Source organism: Cupressus sempervirens, chromosome 9 (assembly GCF_028749045.1).
Source record: "Cupressus sempervirens isolate cs-2001-9-10 chromosome 9, ASM2874904v1, whole genome shotgun sequence".
NCBI classification, from domain to species: Eukaryota; Viridiplantae; Streptophyta; class Pinopsida; order Cupressales; family Cupressaceae; genus Cupressus; species Cupressus sempervirens.
Genome location: NC_143126.1, coordinates 193,791,734 through 193,805,139, shown reverse-complemented (window position 1 = coordinate 193,805,139; position 13,406 = coordinate 193,791,734). Strand labels below are relative to the sequence as shown.

Sequence of the window (13,406 nt, the reverse complement as noted above, 5' to 3'; positions counted from 1 at the left end):
CATATAATTTCTCCCTACATTATTTTGGATTTCATTGACCATCTATTAGTACCAAGAATATAAAATAAGTTTCCATATATTTGATTGCATTGAATTAACCTTCATAGGATATCATAGTTATTTTAAGATATCTATTGAATGTACTTGGCATTGTATGCTACAAGAGGCTCTAGAAAATTCTATGCATTCCTATAAATTTATGAATACAGTGAAACAAGATTTTTCAAGATTTATGTGGAATTCAAAAATCATTCATTATTATTGAGAAGACAAAATGTCATTTCATATGGTTATGAATAATTGAAGCTCTTATTAATATTTTTTTTTGCAAGGAGTGTTTACAATGCACACCAATAGTAAAGAAAATAACTTGTATTTTATTATTATTATTAAAGATTATGCCAAAATCAAACTACAAAAATGGAAAAGAAATATCTTCAAATGGTGTCATATGATTAACCAACATAAAGAAAAGAAATTGCATCTAACAAATAAATAAGCATCTTGCTTATCAACAATAACTAACAAATAAAAACCATCATAGATGTGAATAATCTCAAAACACAAAAATATAAGAGATTGTTACCAAATGACAAGAGGCCCTAAGAAGAGATTACATGAACTGAATGCATATTAGGTCAAACATAATCATTGTATAATGACACTTTTTTTGTAAAACAATTTATAATACAAGTTTTTTCAAACCTAAAAAATCAATCTTCACAATTAAATGATCTACAAGAACATTAAATACTAGTGAGAGTAAACTATGCAACACATAATTTACTTGAAGAAACTATAACATATGACCATTTATAATGGGTATAATTTCTAGTTGGGATTGTCTAAGTATTTTTTAAGTCAACTTTTTGATCAAACCCTATGATCCATCATCACGATGCACAAGAGTAGCAAGAAAATAATACAATTTAAGTTAATAGTTGTGAGTTTTGTACATTTTATTTAAATAAAAATTTCAAGTTCTTTGAAAAGTAACCAAAATGCATGATTTGACATTTCATTAGACATAAAAATAAAAGCTTTCACTAAACATGAGTTAGATGAAAATATAAACTTAAAATCATGTCAATGTATCCTTGATTTATTGGTAAAATTGAATGGTTTTGAATAAGCCTTCTAGAGATAAATTCTAGTTGAGTACAAGGCCTTGACATCACAAGAGACAAGATGAAGATTGTGTCTCCAATGACTTCAATAGAATGGGTACATCTCAATTCTCTATTGAAGAAAGGATCTTTAATAGTCCAAGATATAAGGTGACCTATTCTTGGGTCCATAGATGACATAGTTATGTGAGACTATCTTGTACTTCTTGTAAGAGATACCTAACTGTGCTAAAGATGAGATATTTGTATATCTTTCCTCTTATTGAATTTGAACTTATCCTTCACTTTCAAGAGTACAAATTCTCTAATACTAGACCAAATAATTTTTTAATAAGATCATTTGAATTGGCACAAAATGATCCCCTTTTTGATAATAAGGCAAGTCCATAAATTTGATATACATTTATGAACATGAAAAAGCTCGATGTTGTTACATATAGGACTATCTTGTACTTCTTGCAAGAGATACCTAATTGTGCTAGAGATGAGATATTTGTATATCTTTCCTCCTATTGAATTTGAACTTATCCTTCTCTTTCAAGAGTACAAATTCTCTAATGCTAGACAAAATAGTTTTTTAATAAGATCAATTGAATTGGTACAAAATGATCCCCTTTTTGATAACAAGACAAGTTCATTAATTTGATATACATTTATGAACATGAAAAAGCTCGGTGTTGTTACATATAAGAAGCCACTCGCCACATAAATGATCAATCAACATGGAGACAATTTATGCTTAAGCACTTAGAAATCCACCAACCTGGAGAAGTAAAACCAAGGTGGTGTTATTTGTCAAAGCTTTGAGACATTATAAGGGACGATAGCTGCCAAATCTAGAGAGGATAAGCTCTTGACAACATGAAATAGCCCAAGAGGAATAAAGGACAAAAAAAAATGAAAGATGGGCTTAACTTTCCCATATCATTACAATATTTGACGAGCCCCACTTATGGCAAGTGTGACCAGAAGATGATTGAATGTACAAATTCCCTTACCATTTATATCCTTATCAAGCAAGCAAATAATAATAATAAAATGAATCCTTTAAGTACCGAGCTATTCTTCTCGTGTTCTGCGCTCCGATCTTGAGATAGGGAGTGCTTAACGGCGGCATTGAGCAGAAACATCTGTCTCTTCTCTGGAAATCCTACGTCAGAAGCGGCAAATGACGTGAATGAAAAAATCCAAGAAACAGACGATGGTAAGTAATAGATTATGTTTTAAGCTCTGATTAATTTTGTTTGTCAGGAGGTTGAAGAATGCCAATGGAGGAAATTAATAGGAAATAAAAGGTACAGGGAGCCTAACGAGTGCACAGCTGGGCCGCCCAGTAAGGGCTTTGCTGTTGCCCATTGTCTTCGTCATTTATAGTAGTCCAGCATGGAATATTGTGTTTTTTGGTGGAAAGTGGGCGAAAAGGTCTTGGTTTTCGCTTTTGATTTATTGTGGTCGGATTTGAACCAGCGACCTTTTGGAGGAGAGGTGTGACTCTTAACCCTCGACCTTCGAAAGGTCAAAAGGTGTGAGGCCAAGGATTGGACGTTGCGGTCCGCAATTGCTTCGGAGACGACGATGATTAATTGAGGAGTTTCGATGAGTGTGTCTCATTGGAGCTCTGGGGATTTTTGGAGGAGGAATTGAAGAAAGGATGGTGTTTTGTGAAGGGCGTTTTGTCTTTGGAGAGGTTTTGAGTTCTGAACACACCCCTTGCCCTTGCGGGCTTTTCAATTTATCGTTGTTAGGAAGGGATTTTGGTTTGGGTTGGGTTTGTTCATATTTTTGTTTGTTGGATTTTGGAAGAAAGGTTTGATTTTGGTGCATTGAGCTGTGAGGAGTCAGGGTTTGGATCGTTTAGGACTCGTTCGTGATTTTAGTTTGTGTGCTTGATTTCTGACGAGGCGTTTGAGTTTGGTGTTTTGGGATGTGAGAGTTCAGGGTTTGAATTGCTCATACATTGTCAGTTATTTTGGTTTGGGTTTGATTTTGGCGTTTGGAATTTCGAAGATGTGTGTTTTGAGTGTTTGAAGTTTTGATGAATGTTGTATTCCGGCGTTTGGATTTTCGAAGGCTTGCATGTGGAATGTATATTTAAGTGTCTCGATTTTTGGAGATTCTAGAGTAGTTGGGGTTTGATTGTCTGATTTTTGTGTATGGATTTTCTTGATGATTTCTGGTCCGAGATGCCGTCCCTGATTTTGTTTGGGACTTGGGGTGTTTGAGTTGATTTGGTTTGAATGATTCATTTTTTTTGTTTGAAATGTGTTTCATTTGTGTCTTGAATTGTTATACAAGGTTAGCGGTAATGGTCTCTATGTTGGATTTGGACGGTCGACCTTTAAGATTTTGTAGTTTGAATTCTGCCACAGGTTGGCAGTGATTTTAGTTTGTATGTTTTACTTCAGGTTTACGTGAGTGATTTTCGATGATTAGGAGTTATGCTGTGATACAGATAGGAGTTGTGCTGTAATACTGATTTGGATTAGTGTGGAGATTGATAGTGACTTTTAATCTAGATGGTTCTGTTTTTAAGTTTCCAATGCCGAGTTCAGTTTTAGTTCGTGATTTCAGGGGTTTGATAGCTGACGCTAGTTTTAAAACAAGAAATTGTTTGATCGTTTGAATATTTTCAAGTGGTATAACTGGTTTAAATTTGAATGCTTCATTCTAGATTCCAATTTCCAGCACGTTATAAAAGAAACTGAGCTTCCCGCTCAGGGGTTTTATTGTTTGTAAAAATTGTCAGTGATTTTACTTTGGATGTTTGAATTCACTGGTTTTGATGTGAGATGCTTTCTCTGGAAACAGGAGGAAGTCAAGTGGCGGTTCATTGAGCGTTTAAAGGGCGAAAGTCTTTTTAAGAGGTGTCTTTCAGCGTTATCAAGGAAAACTTATTAACAGCCATACTAGAAATTGTATATTTTCTAATGGACACGGAGGCATGAAAGTACATTGTTCGAGATTTGGTGTAATATCATCAATTTTATTTAATGGGATAAAAGCGCTGTTCGATTTGTTGACTATCGTGGCAAGGAACACGGTGCTTTGGACAAGGAGGTGTTAGTTTGACAAGGGCAGGGTTTGGAATCCCACGAATCAAATCTATTTTATATACGTCTACGGACGTTAAGAAAGAAGCGAGAACTACAAATTTACTACATTGAAGGGACTCAGTCTTGGACCTCCTCGCCGGGAGCTTGACGCATTTCTTTTGCAGAGGGCAATCGAGGTTTGCATTTTTGTAACTTAATCCAATCATATTTATTTTGTTAGCTGTAAAAATGCAAAGTGGCCGAAGGTAGTGTAGAGTATGAGTATTTGAAAAGTATACAGTAGCAGGAGTGTTAATGCATCTTTGAGATATAACCGGATAAATTACGTAAAACAAGGAGAAGAAGCAGGGTTAAAAACACAAAACGAAAGATGGAATCTGCTCGATTGATTTAGTAGCCATTGTTTGGTTACAGGTTCTGTATGCGTGAAGGATGCTGCGGCTCAGGGCTAGGGATCTCTATTGTCAACCAAAACCAGGTTTTCGAAATGCCTGTCCGTAGGTCAGATTACGTGCCACTGAACCAGGTGCTTGATGATTCTTCCAACCTGCAGAATAATCCCCGAAGGAAGTCACAGCCACACTCTCAGTACGAACCTCACCCGCGGCATTTGAGTGCAGACAGGGTCCCATTTGATGAGAGTAATTTTGATGAAGATGGACTAATCAAGTCATCTCTTCCTTTAAATACAGAATTGAGGAATAGTAATAATAGCAGGGATCTGTTTTATTATGATGACAGGAACACTGTTGGGGCAGTGGAGAATTCAAACTATAATGATTGGGCACCTTCTAGACCGGGGGTTTACTCTGATAGAAAATCTTTACACTCCTCTGTAGATCCTGTGAATTTAATTGAATATTGGAAACATAATTATTCAGAAAACCATGTACTTGAGCACAGAAAATCTGCTTATTCACAGCCAGATCGAGTAATTGATCAGCATAGAAAACTTCAGCAACAGCCTTATACGCCACCTGAGCATTCAAATCTCAAACAGACTTATTCCCCAACAGAACATAGGAAAACGCTGTCATATTCTCTTACCGAGTATGGAAATGAACAGAGGAAGCAAGGACAAGGACCGAGCTTTTGGTCTGCAGATCATTCAGAAGATCATGGCTTACAGAGGGGGAATAATTCAAATGCATGGTTTGGTGATCGGAGCTCAACTGGGAGTAACAGTAGGGTTCATGGCACATCATCGTCTGGGCTGCAGAGGCAGTCAAGCGGAAGTAGCTATGCTGACAGTTATCTTTCAGGAGATTTCCCCGTACCAACTCTCTCACCTTCCATGTCTTTGAATGCCAGTGATACTGCCATCATTAATGCACTTTATGAGGAGGGATGTAAGTATGATGATCCCAGAATTGGGGGTAAGTATAGTGATGACTCAACAAAGAGTTGGGCACAGCAGACTGAAGAGAGCTATAATTTGCAGCTTACTCTTGCACTCCGCCTTACTGCAGAAGCATCTTTGACAGATGAGCTTCATTTCCTCGTCAGTGATTTTCAAGCAGCCCCTAATAACACATCTGTAGATTCTATTAAAACATCAGAAGCTGCATCTCATCGTTTTTGGGTACATGTCTTGAATTTTAATCTGGGTATTTGTTTCCAAGCTTGTTCTTACGTAATGTCTTTGCAGATGTAAAGATGTGAAATTGATTGAAACCTGCTGGATGTAACAGTTTGCAATAGGGTGTTTTTGTGGACTATTTCTTATCATTCCAATTGCTAATTTTTTAATAATTTTGTTAATAGGAAATATGACCAGTTTGGAGATCTTCAAAATTAGCCATTATCCACAATTGTGCATTTATGTACATGGTAGATATAACAAAATTTATAGTTACTAACCATAAGTCCTATTTTTTCCCCAGACGTTAGCCTGATATACATATTTTGCTGAATTTGGAAACAATTGCATATTATTAAAATTGCAAAATAACCCATCCTTTAGTATTTTCTCTTTTGAAAGTAAGAGATATGTCTCGAAGTTCAGTATAAATTTCCATATCTATTTTTTCTTTGTCAGTAAATAGTTTAATTTTATTAGAGATGTTAACCAGGAAATGCTTGGCCCAGCCCAAGCGTAGTATCAGTAAGGAGTACAATCATCTCGAAATAATAGAACAAACTGGAGCCATTAGTAGTTGACACCAAAAAATATCAAAACAGCAAAACATCAAAGAGCAGTACAAAGATTAATTGACTTTGTTCCTATCCTTGGAATGAGACTGAAAGATCATGTCAATAGGTGCATCTTTCCAATTCCTCCCCTTTTTCCTTTTCACAGTTTGCCATCCATCTTCAGCTCTAGCCACCTCATTCTCCCATTAAAAAGTTCTATTAATGGGGAGCTGCCTCTGATCCTGTGTTTGAAGCCTCTTTCTGCTGCTGGGCTTCAGTTAACAAAGTCACTACTGGCTCATTTGGACCCAGTGGCCTGCATTTCTCTTTGCCCTTGGGATTAGCGGCAACAGAATTTGGCTGCACAGCCCCATTCACTCCTGCCAGCATAGTAATTTTGCCGTGCACTAGTGTTTGCACAAATTGCGGTATAGCCCCTGTAGAATTCTGTGTCTGCTCCCCCTCAATATCTGGGAATCCCCCCCAATATCTGGGAATAGCTCTTTTGCCTCTCCCCTTTCTTTCCACTGTACAGTGTTGTTAGGCAATTACCTATCCACCAAGAGGCTTCCTTTGTGGTTTCACCTTGTCACACTTTGCACCCATATGCCCTATTTGAAAGCTGCATCTAAAGGGGGGGATCCCTTTGTAATCCAGAGCCTGCACCCAGAAAACTTTGGAGGTTTTAAACATGATTTCTGCAGGCAGCACCTTAGATAAATCCATTTCCACTAAAATACGAGTAAAGATGGAATGAAGAAGGTTTGAGGAACCCTTGTCCACCAACATAAAATACCCCAATGAATCCCCAATCACCTCAAGGCAAGAATCAATTCATAAATGCAGAGGGAGGCTAGGAAGCAATACCCAGAGAGGGATTATATCAAATACTTCAGAATGTGGACAGAAATCTGGATGCCAAGGTTTCAACATTAATGCGTACTTCTTCCAACACCGAGCATTGTCACACAAAATCGTGTATCTATCTTGGAGCTTTTTGAAAACCTTTTCCTGTGGGGTAGATATGAGCGCAACTATCAAGCACAGATTCCCAATTGTTTGATATCCAAGTATGCAACTCTTGCAAACTCGGTAAAAGGCCCCTGAACCGATCCATGAATCCCAGCTTGGAAAAAACCGAAATGTTGTGCACAACTTTTGATTCCGCCTCAACATCCACAGCCACTTAGATTTCTTTTGTGAATGTGGGTGTAAATACCCCTTGTGGAGTTCCGGGCAGTCTGATTCTGCCTCAACATTCAAAGCCACTGAGATTTCTTTGGTGGATGTGGGCATAGGTACCCCTTTTGAAGTTTTGGGCAGAGGGTGAAAACCTTGCTTCTTTTTAGCAAATCGTATGGGGGCTTGGGGTTGAGAGCCCCCAAATCCCCCCTTCGTGTCATCTCTCCATGTATCCACTTTCCTACATAGGCATCCCTCTGGTTGTAGGTTGACATAGTCAAAGTTGATTGTTGGCCTTGGCCTTGGCTCCTCCATTGCTGCAGACTAGGAACCCTCAGCAAAGGAGTCCCCAACGCCCCACAGTTTTTGGTTGTTCTGCACAGTGTCATCCCTGGTGATCTTCCCAGTGGGAGAAGGACGAGATGAATCACCTATCTCTGAAGAGAAATCCCTTTTTCACAGCCGCTATTTCAAAGTTCCACTTTCCATCTACGATCCTGGATATTTGCCTTGATTCCCGACAGAAACAGATGACCTAAATAGGATGCATAGGGTAGCTTGTCCTTGTTCTTGGGCAACGACAGAAACCCTAGGCTCAAGGGTAAGTTTTACTGGTACGAGATATCATTAAAACTTTGATTGTTATGAGATAGCAGTCTTGGTGAAGAAATCTTTATTCTGATTTAGCTTGTGAAGTTTTGTACTGAATGCTTTAAATGTTTAAATAAATGATCTACTTTGATTGTGGCTGGGTTTCTCCTGTGAATAGGAGGGTTTTCCCAATGTAAATCTTGTCTCTGTCTCTGCCTTGGAAGATGAGGGATATTGTATTGCATTTGCAGATGGTCAAGTTCTTACACAACCAAAGAACTCTTAATCAAGATAGCTAAAGTCATTGGAATTTGTTATGTACATCTTTATAGACTTTGTACAATCCCTACTCAAGCCTTTAGTTCATCATTCTTCAAGTATCTGCGAGATTTGGCATAGAAGATTGGATCACCTATACTTTCATGGACTACCTGTTATGGAGAAGATGGTTACAAGTCTACCAAAACTTATCCTTGAACACAAAAGATCTTGCAAAGGATGTGCATTAGGTAAGAATACTAAAGGCTCTTTCCACAACAGTGAAAACATATCAATATGTATTTTAAAGCCCATTCATTTAGATTAATGTGGTCCAATGTTGACTTTCTCATTCAGTGGCTTCTTGTACCATATTATCTTTGTTGATGATTACTCTAGTAAGACCTAGATCCATTTTCTTAAAAAGAAAGAATTAGGTGAAGTACTTATGAGATTTAAGGAGTTCAAAGCACTAGTTGAGAATCTATCAGAAAAGAAAATTGAAATCCTGAGAATTGATAATGAAGGAGAATACACCTCAACAAATTTTCAAGATTATTGCATTGAAGCTGGGTTTAAGAGGGAGTTTTGTGTTCCCTATAATCCTCAATAAAATGTAGTAGCTGAAAGAAAAAATAGAACTATTGTGGAAGCAGCCAGAGCCATGATTTATGATCAAAATCTTCCAACTTCATGTTAGGCAGAGGCTTCTGGAACTGTTGTTTGTATACAGATTAGAAGCCCTCATAGAATTATGTATAATAAAACACTTGAAGCAATCACAGGAAAGAAATTCAGATGTAAGTCATCTTAGAATCTTTGGACGTCCTATTTACATACACATACTCATTGATAAATAGGCTAAGTTAGAACCATTTGACAAGAAGGGAGTATTTATTAGATACAATGAAACATCAAAAGCATTTAAAATAGACATACCAGAACAAAAATCAATTGAATTAAGTAGAGATGTGACATTTGAAGTTGATATCGCCTGTAGAAAATCTAAAGGCACTTCTGAGATTGATGATGAAAATCAAGAATCTCCACAAAACATGGAAGAAGATCACACTCCTGAGATTCAGAGGGAGAACTATGAACCTAAAGAAGATGATGAACCATTGGATCCAACTGATGGGCCTAGAGATATTGTTAAATCGGAAAAGACCACTATGGGCAAGAAAAACAATTCAAGAGGCTGAAAATTTTGGAGCTCCCAAAGGAACATTTAGGGAAAGTAAGAAACCACATAATTTTTCCAACTATGTTGCATTAATGAGTGAAACTATTAACTGAGAACCCACTAGTGTTGAGGAATCCACTAGTCAGCAAGTCTGGAAAGATGCAATGAATGAAGAGTATCAATCAATATTAAAAAATAATGTTTGGAACATAGTATCTAGACCAAAAGGAAAGTTAGTTGTATCTTTTAAATGGCTGTTTTAAAACCAAGCATGATGCTGATGGAAGTATTCACATATACAAAGCTAGATTTGTGGCTAGAGGATTTTCATAGAAAGAAGGGATTGATTATGAAGAATTTTTGCTCTTGTTGCTCGAAGCACTTTTGTCAAAACTATTATTGTTAGTGCTGTATCCAAAGGATGGAAGATTCATCAAATTGATGTAAACACAACGTTTCTTATTGGTGTAATTGAAGGAGAAGTATACGTCAAACAACCTGAAGGTTTCGTTATGCATGAAAAGTAAAATCATGTTTGCAAAACTAAAGAAGGCACTGTACGGACTCAAGCAAAGCTCTCGAGCTTGGTACAAAAGGATTGACTCCTACCTTATAAGTCTAGGCTATTCCAAGAATGATGCAGATCCAAACCTGTACTTCAAAGTACTTGATGGAGAAATACTAATTTAGTACTTTATGTTGATGACATACTAATCATTGGGGAAAATCACCTCATTACCCAATGTAAGAAGGAGCTTGCCTTTGAATTTGAGATGAAATATCTTGGATTATTTGCACTACTTTCTTGGGTAAGAAGTATGGTAGAAACCTAATGAGATAATATTAAAACAAGGAAAGTACACTATAGATGTAATAAAGTAATTTGGTATGATAGATTGTAAACCCAAGCCCACACTTATGGAAATAGACTTGTATAAATTGAAAGAAGCAACAACAAATTCAGAATTGGTAGACTCCACTATTTACAGACAAATAATTGGATCCTTGATGTCTCTAGTGAACACTCGACCCAATATTTGTTATGCGATATGTGCCCTTAGTGAACTAATGTGTGAACGAAGACAAATACATTGCAGAAAAACACATCTTGAGACACCTACAAGGTACAATTGGACTTGGTCATAGATATTTAACCAACACCAACTTGAAATTGCATGGCTTCATAGATTTTGATTGGTAAGGTTGTATGGCTGATCAAAAGAGAAGCTCTAGTGGTTGTTTCTATTTAGGCTTTGCCTTGATTTCTTGGTTTAGTAGAAAGCAATCTTTCATAGCACAAATCTCTATAGAAGCCAAAATACATTGCAGCATGGTTGGGGACACGAGAAGTGGTTTGGCTTTGAAAGCTTTTTCAGGATTATTTGGAAAACACTTGGAACCCACAATCATTCGTTGAGATAACTAGAGTTGTATTAAGCTTTCTGTTAATCTAATGTCTCATGACAGAACAAAACATGTGGAGATCAAGTATCACTATGGAAGAGAGATGGTAGAAAAAAATGCCATTAAATTGAGATGCGAAGAGCAAACAACAAACATTTTCACCAAACCTCTCTCTACTATTAGGTTTGAATTCTTTAGAGGTAAACTTGGTGTGATAGAGAATGAAGTTGTAGATAAGACCTAAAATTTATCTCATATGTACTGCATATATACTATTTATTTAATGGAGATGTTATATCTTTATACATGTGAAAATGAATATCTTTGTAAGGTGATGATCTCACAAATGATAAGACGCTTGTACGCTATTACCTTCATTGTGAGGTGATGATCTCACAATGATTGTTGATAACTCATGTTGTAAAGGAAGTTCATATAAATATCCTAAAATCCATTATGGTGGGTAACATATATATTGGCACTTGAGGACATACCATAATGGTAGATATTATAATCCCTTTAAGGTGGATAACACATACAACGGTATCGAAGTTGTCACCTAAAGGTGAATATTTTAAAAATCCTTTAAGGTGGATAACACATATAACAATTTCCAAGTTGTGCTTTAAAAGTTAAATATGTTGAATCTTTTAAGGTGGAGAGCGCATATGGCAATATTCAAGTTGTGCCCTAATGATAAATATGTATATTCTTTGAAGGTGAATAGTACATACAATGATATCCAAGTTGTGCCCTATAGGTAAATAAGTTAAATACTTTAAGGTGAATAATGCATATGACAATATTCAAGTTGTGCACTAAAGGTGGATAATGCATATGACAATATCCAAATTATGCCCTTAAGGTAGATATCACGAATCTGTTATGGAGGATAGCACACACAGTGGTATCCAAAGACATTATGGTACAATGAATACCACTTATGGTGGTATTCAAGATAATGCCCTAAAGGTAACTTTCTAAAATAATTGAGATAGATATCACATAAAGAAGTGTCTAAGGACATGCCTTGTGGAAAAGATATCCAAAATGATTATGTCATAAGAGGTGATATCCAAAGATAAGTGGTATGAAGATATTTAAAATTCTTTGCAATATTTATAATAAACCTTAATGATAAAATCATTATGACTTAATATAATGTGACCACAAAAATACCCTCCTTAGCTACGAGGGAGTGTTGAAAATAGCTTTAGGAGGTTTACTTATATCTCAGGTATTGCATTTCATTACTTGAAGACATTGATTTCTTTAATTGTATTACATAATTGAACAAGGATGCAATGCGTCTAGTTCCCGCCAATAGAAGAAAATAATATGAATTTTATGCAATAATAAAATGTATAAAGTCTCGAAAATAATATGTTGCATTGTGTATAAATAATTAAGAGCCCTACAAAACAACAAGTCAATTTGTCAATAAATATATTTTTATGAATTAGTTTAAATATAGTATAGATGAAAACTTTATAGTTGTAAAAAATAATTGAATAATAAATTGTTTTGATTGGACAAACAAATAAAGGTAAATATATTTTTATGAATTATTAGTTCTTTCAAATATAATATAGATGAAAACTTTATAGTTGCAAAAAAGTAATTGAATAATAAATTGTTTTGATTGGACAAACAAATAAAGGAAAAAGTTGCACTCCCTATTGTAGCACAAAACAACCACTCAAATTATCAATAAATATATTGTATTGAATTATTTTAAATATAATAAATATGAAAACTTTATAGCTCAAAAAGTAATTGAATAATAAAGTGTTCTAATTGGACAAACAAATTAAAAAGTAAAAGTGCATTGAATGATATAGTCTCCTGCCCAAGGCAGGAACTAATAATTAATTATATACTAATCATTTATCTTATATATGAAACACTCTAATTATGTTAGTCAAAGAAATATTATTTAATATAGAAATGTGTAATCCCTCTCTTTAACTTCACACATAAACCTTTCTTTCTAAGGACCTAACTGATCTTATTGGGCACTACCTTATGTTTTTATGAGGATGTGTTGATATGACACGTTGGTACTTTTCATACATATATAATATGCCCACCATTGTCCTATTTAAATGATCACTTACACTTCTCATTCAATATATAAAAAGGCAACTCGGTCTGCAACATTGACCCTTTCCACATGTAACAGAATATTCCATTTTCAAGTTCAAATTGAAATTCAATATTTATAAATATATATTTATCAGTCAAGAAAGTCATATATATATATATATAGTGACTATATATATATAGTGACTGGTAATTTGAATTTTCTATTTTAACTTATACAATCTAAATTTGTATTAAGGAATGTAAAAAATTTATATAGATATATATCATTATATAAAAGTTGAGATTGATATCAGTCTGATATAAAATTCAACACAGTATAATCTTCTTTTTGGTTTATATGTTATGTAAATTGAGAGTTCTTCTCTATTC

At 35.4% G+C, this 13,406-nt stretch overlaps 1 protein-coding gene across 5 annotated transcripts in view; it reads left to right on the top strand.

Moving 5' to 3' along the window:
- The first annotated feature begins 2,156 nt into the window (after positions 1-2,156).
- LOC149538137 (serine/threonine-protein kinase CTR1-like) overlaps positions 2,157-13,406 on the top strand; it is a 97,783-nt gene continuing 86,533 nt past the window's right edge. For 2 of the 5 annotated variants that reach the window (XR_016355992.1, XM_089799516.1), the window contains exons 1-3: positions 2,349-2,814; positions 3,936-4,356; positions 4,595-5,762. Coding sequence is in view for 2 of the 5 variants with exons in the window: in XM_089799516.1 (XP_089655642.1) it covers positions 4,602-5,762 (1,161 nt within the window). In the remaining 3 variants the exon portion in view is untranslated. The other 3 variants (XR_016355991.1, XM_089799517.1, XR_016355990.1) reach the window with 3 other exon arrangements.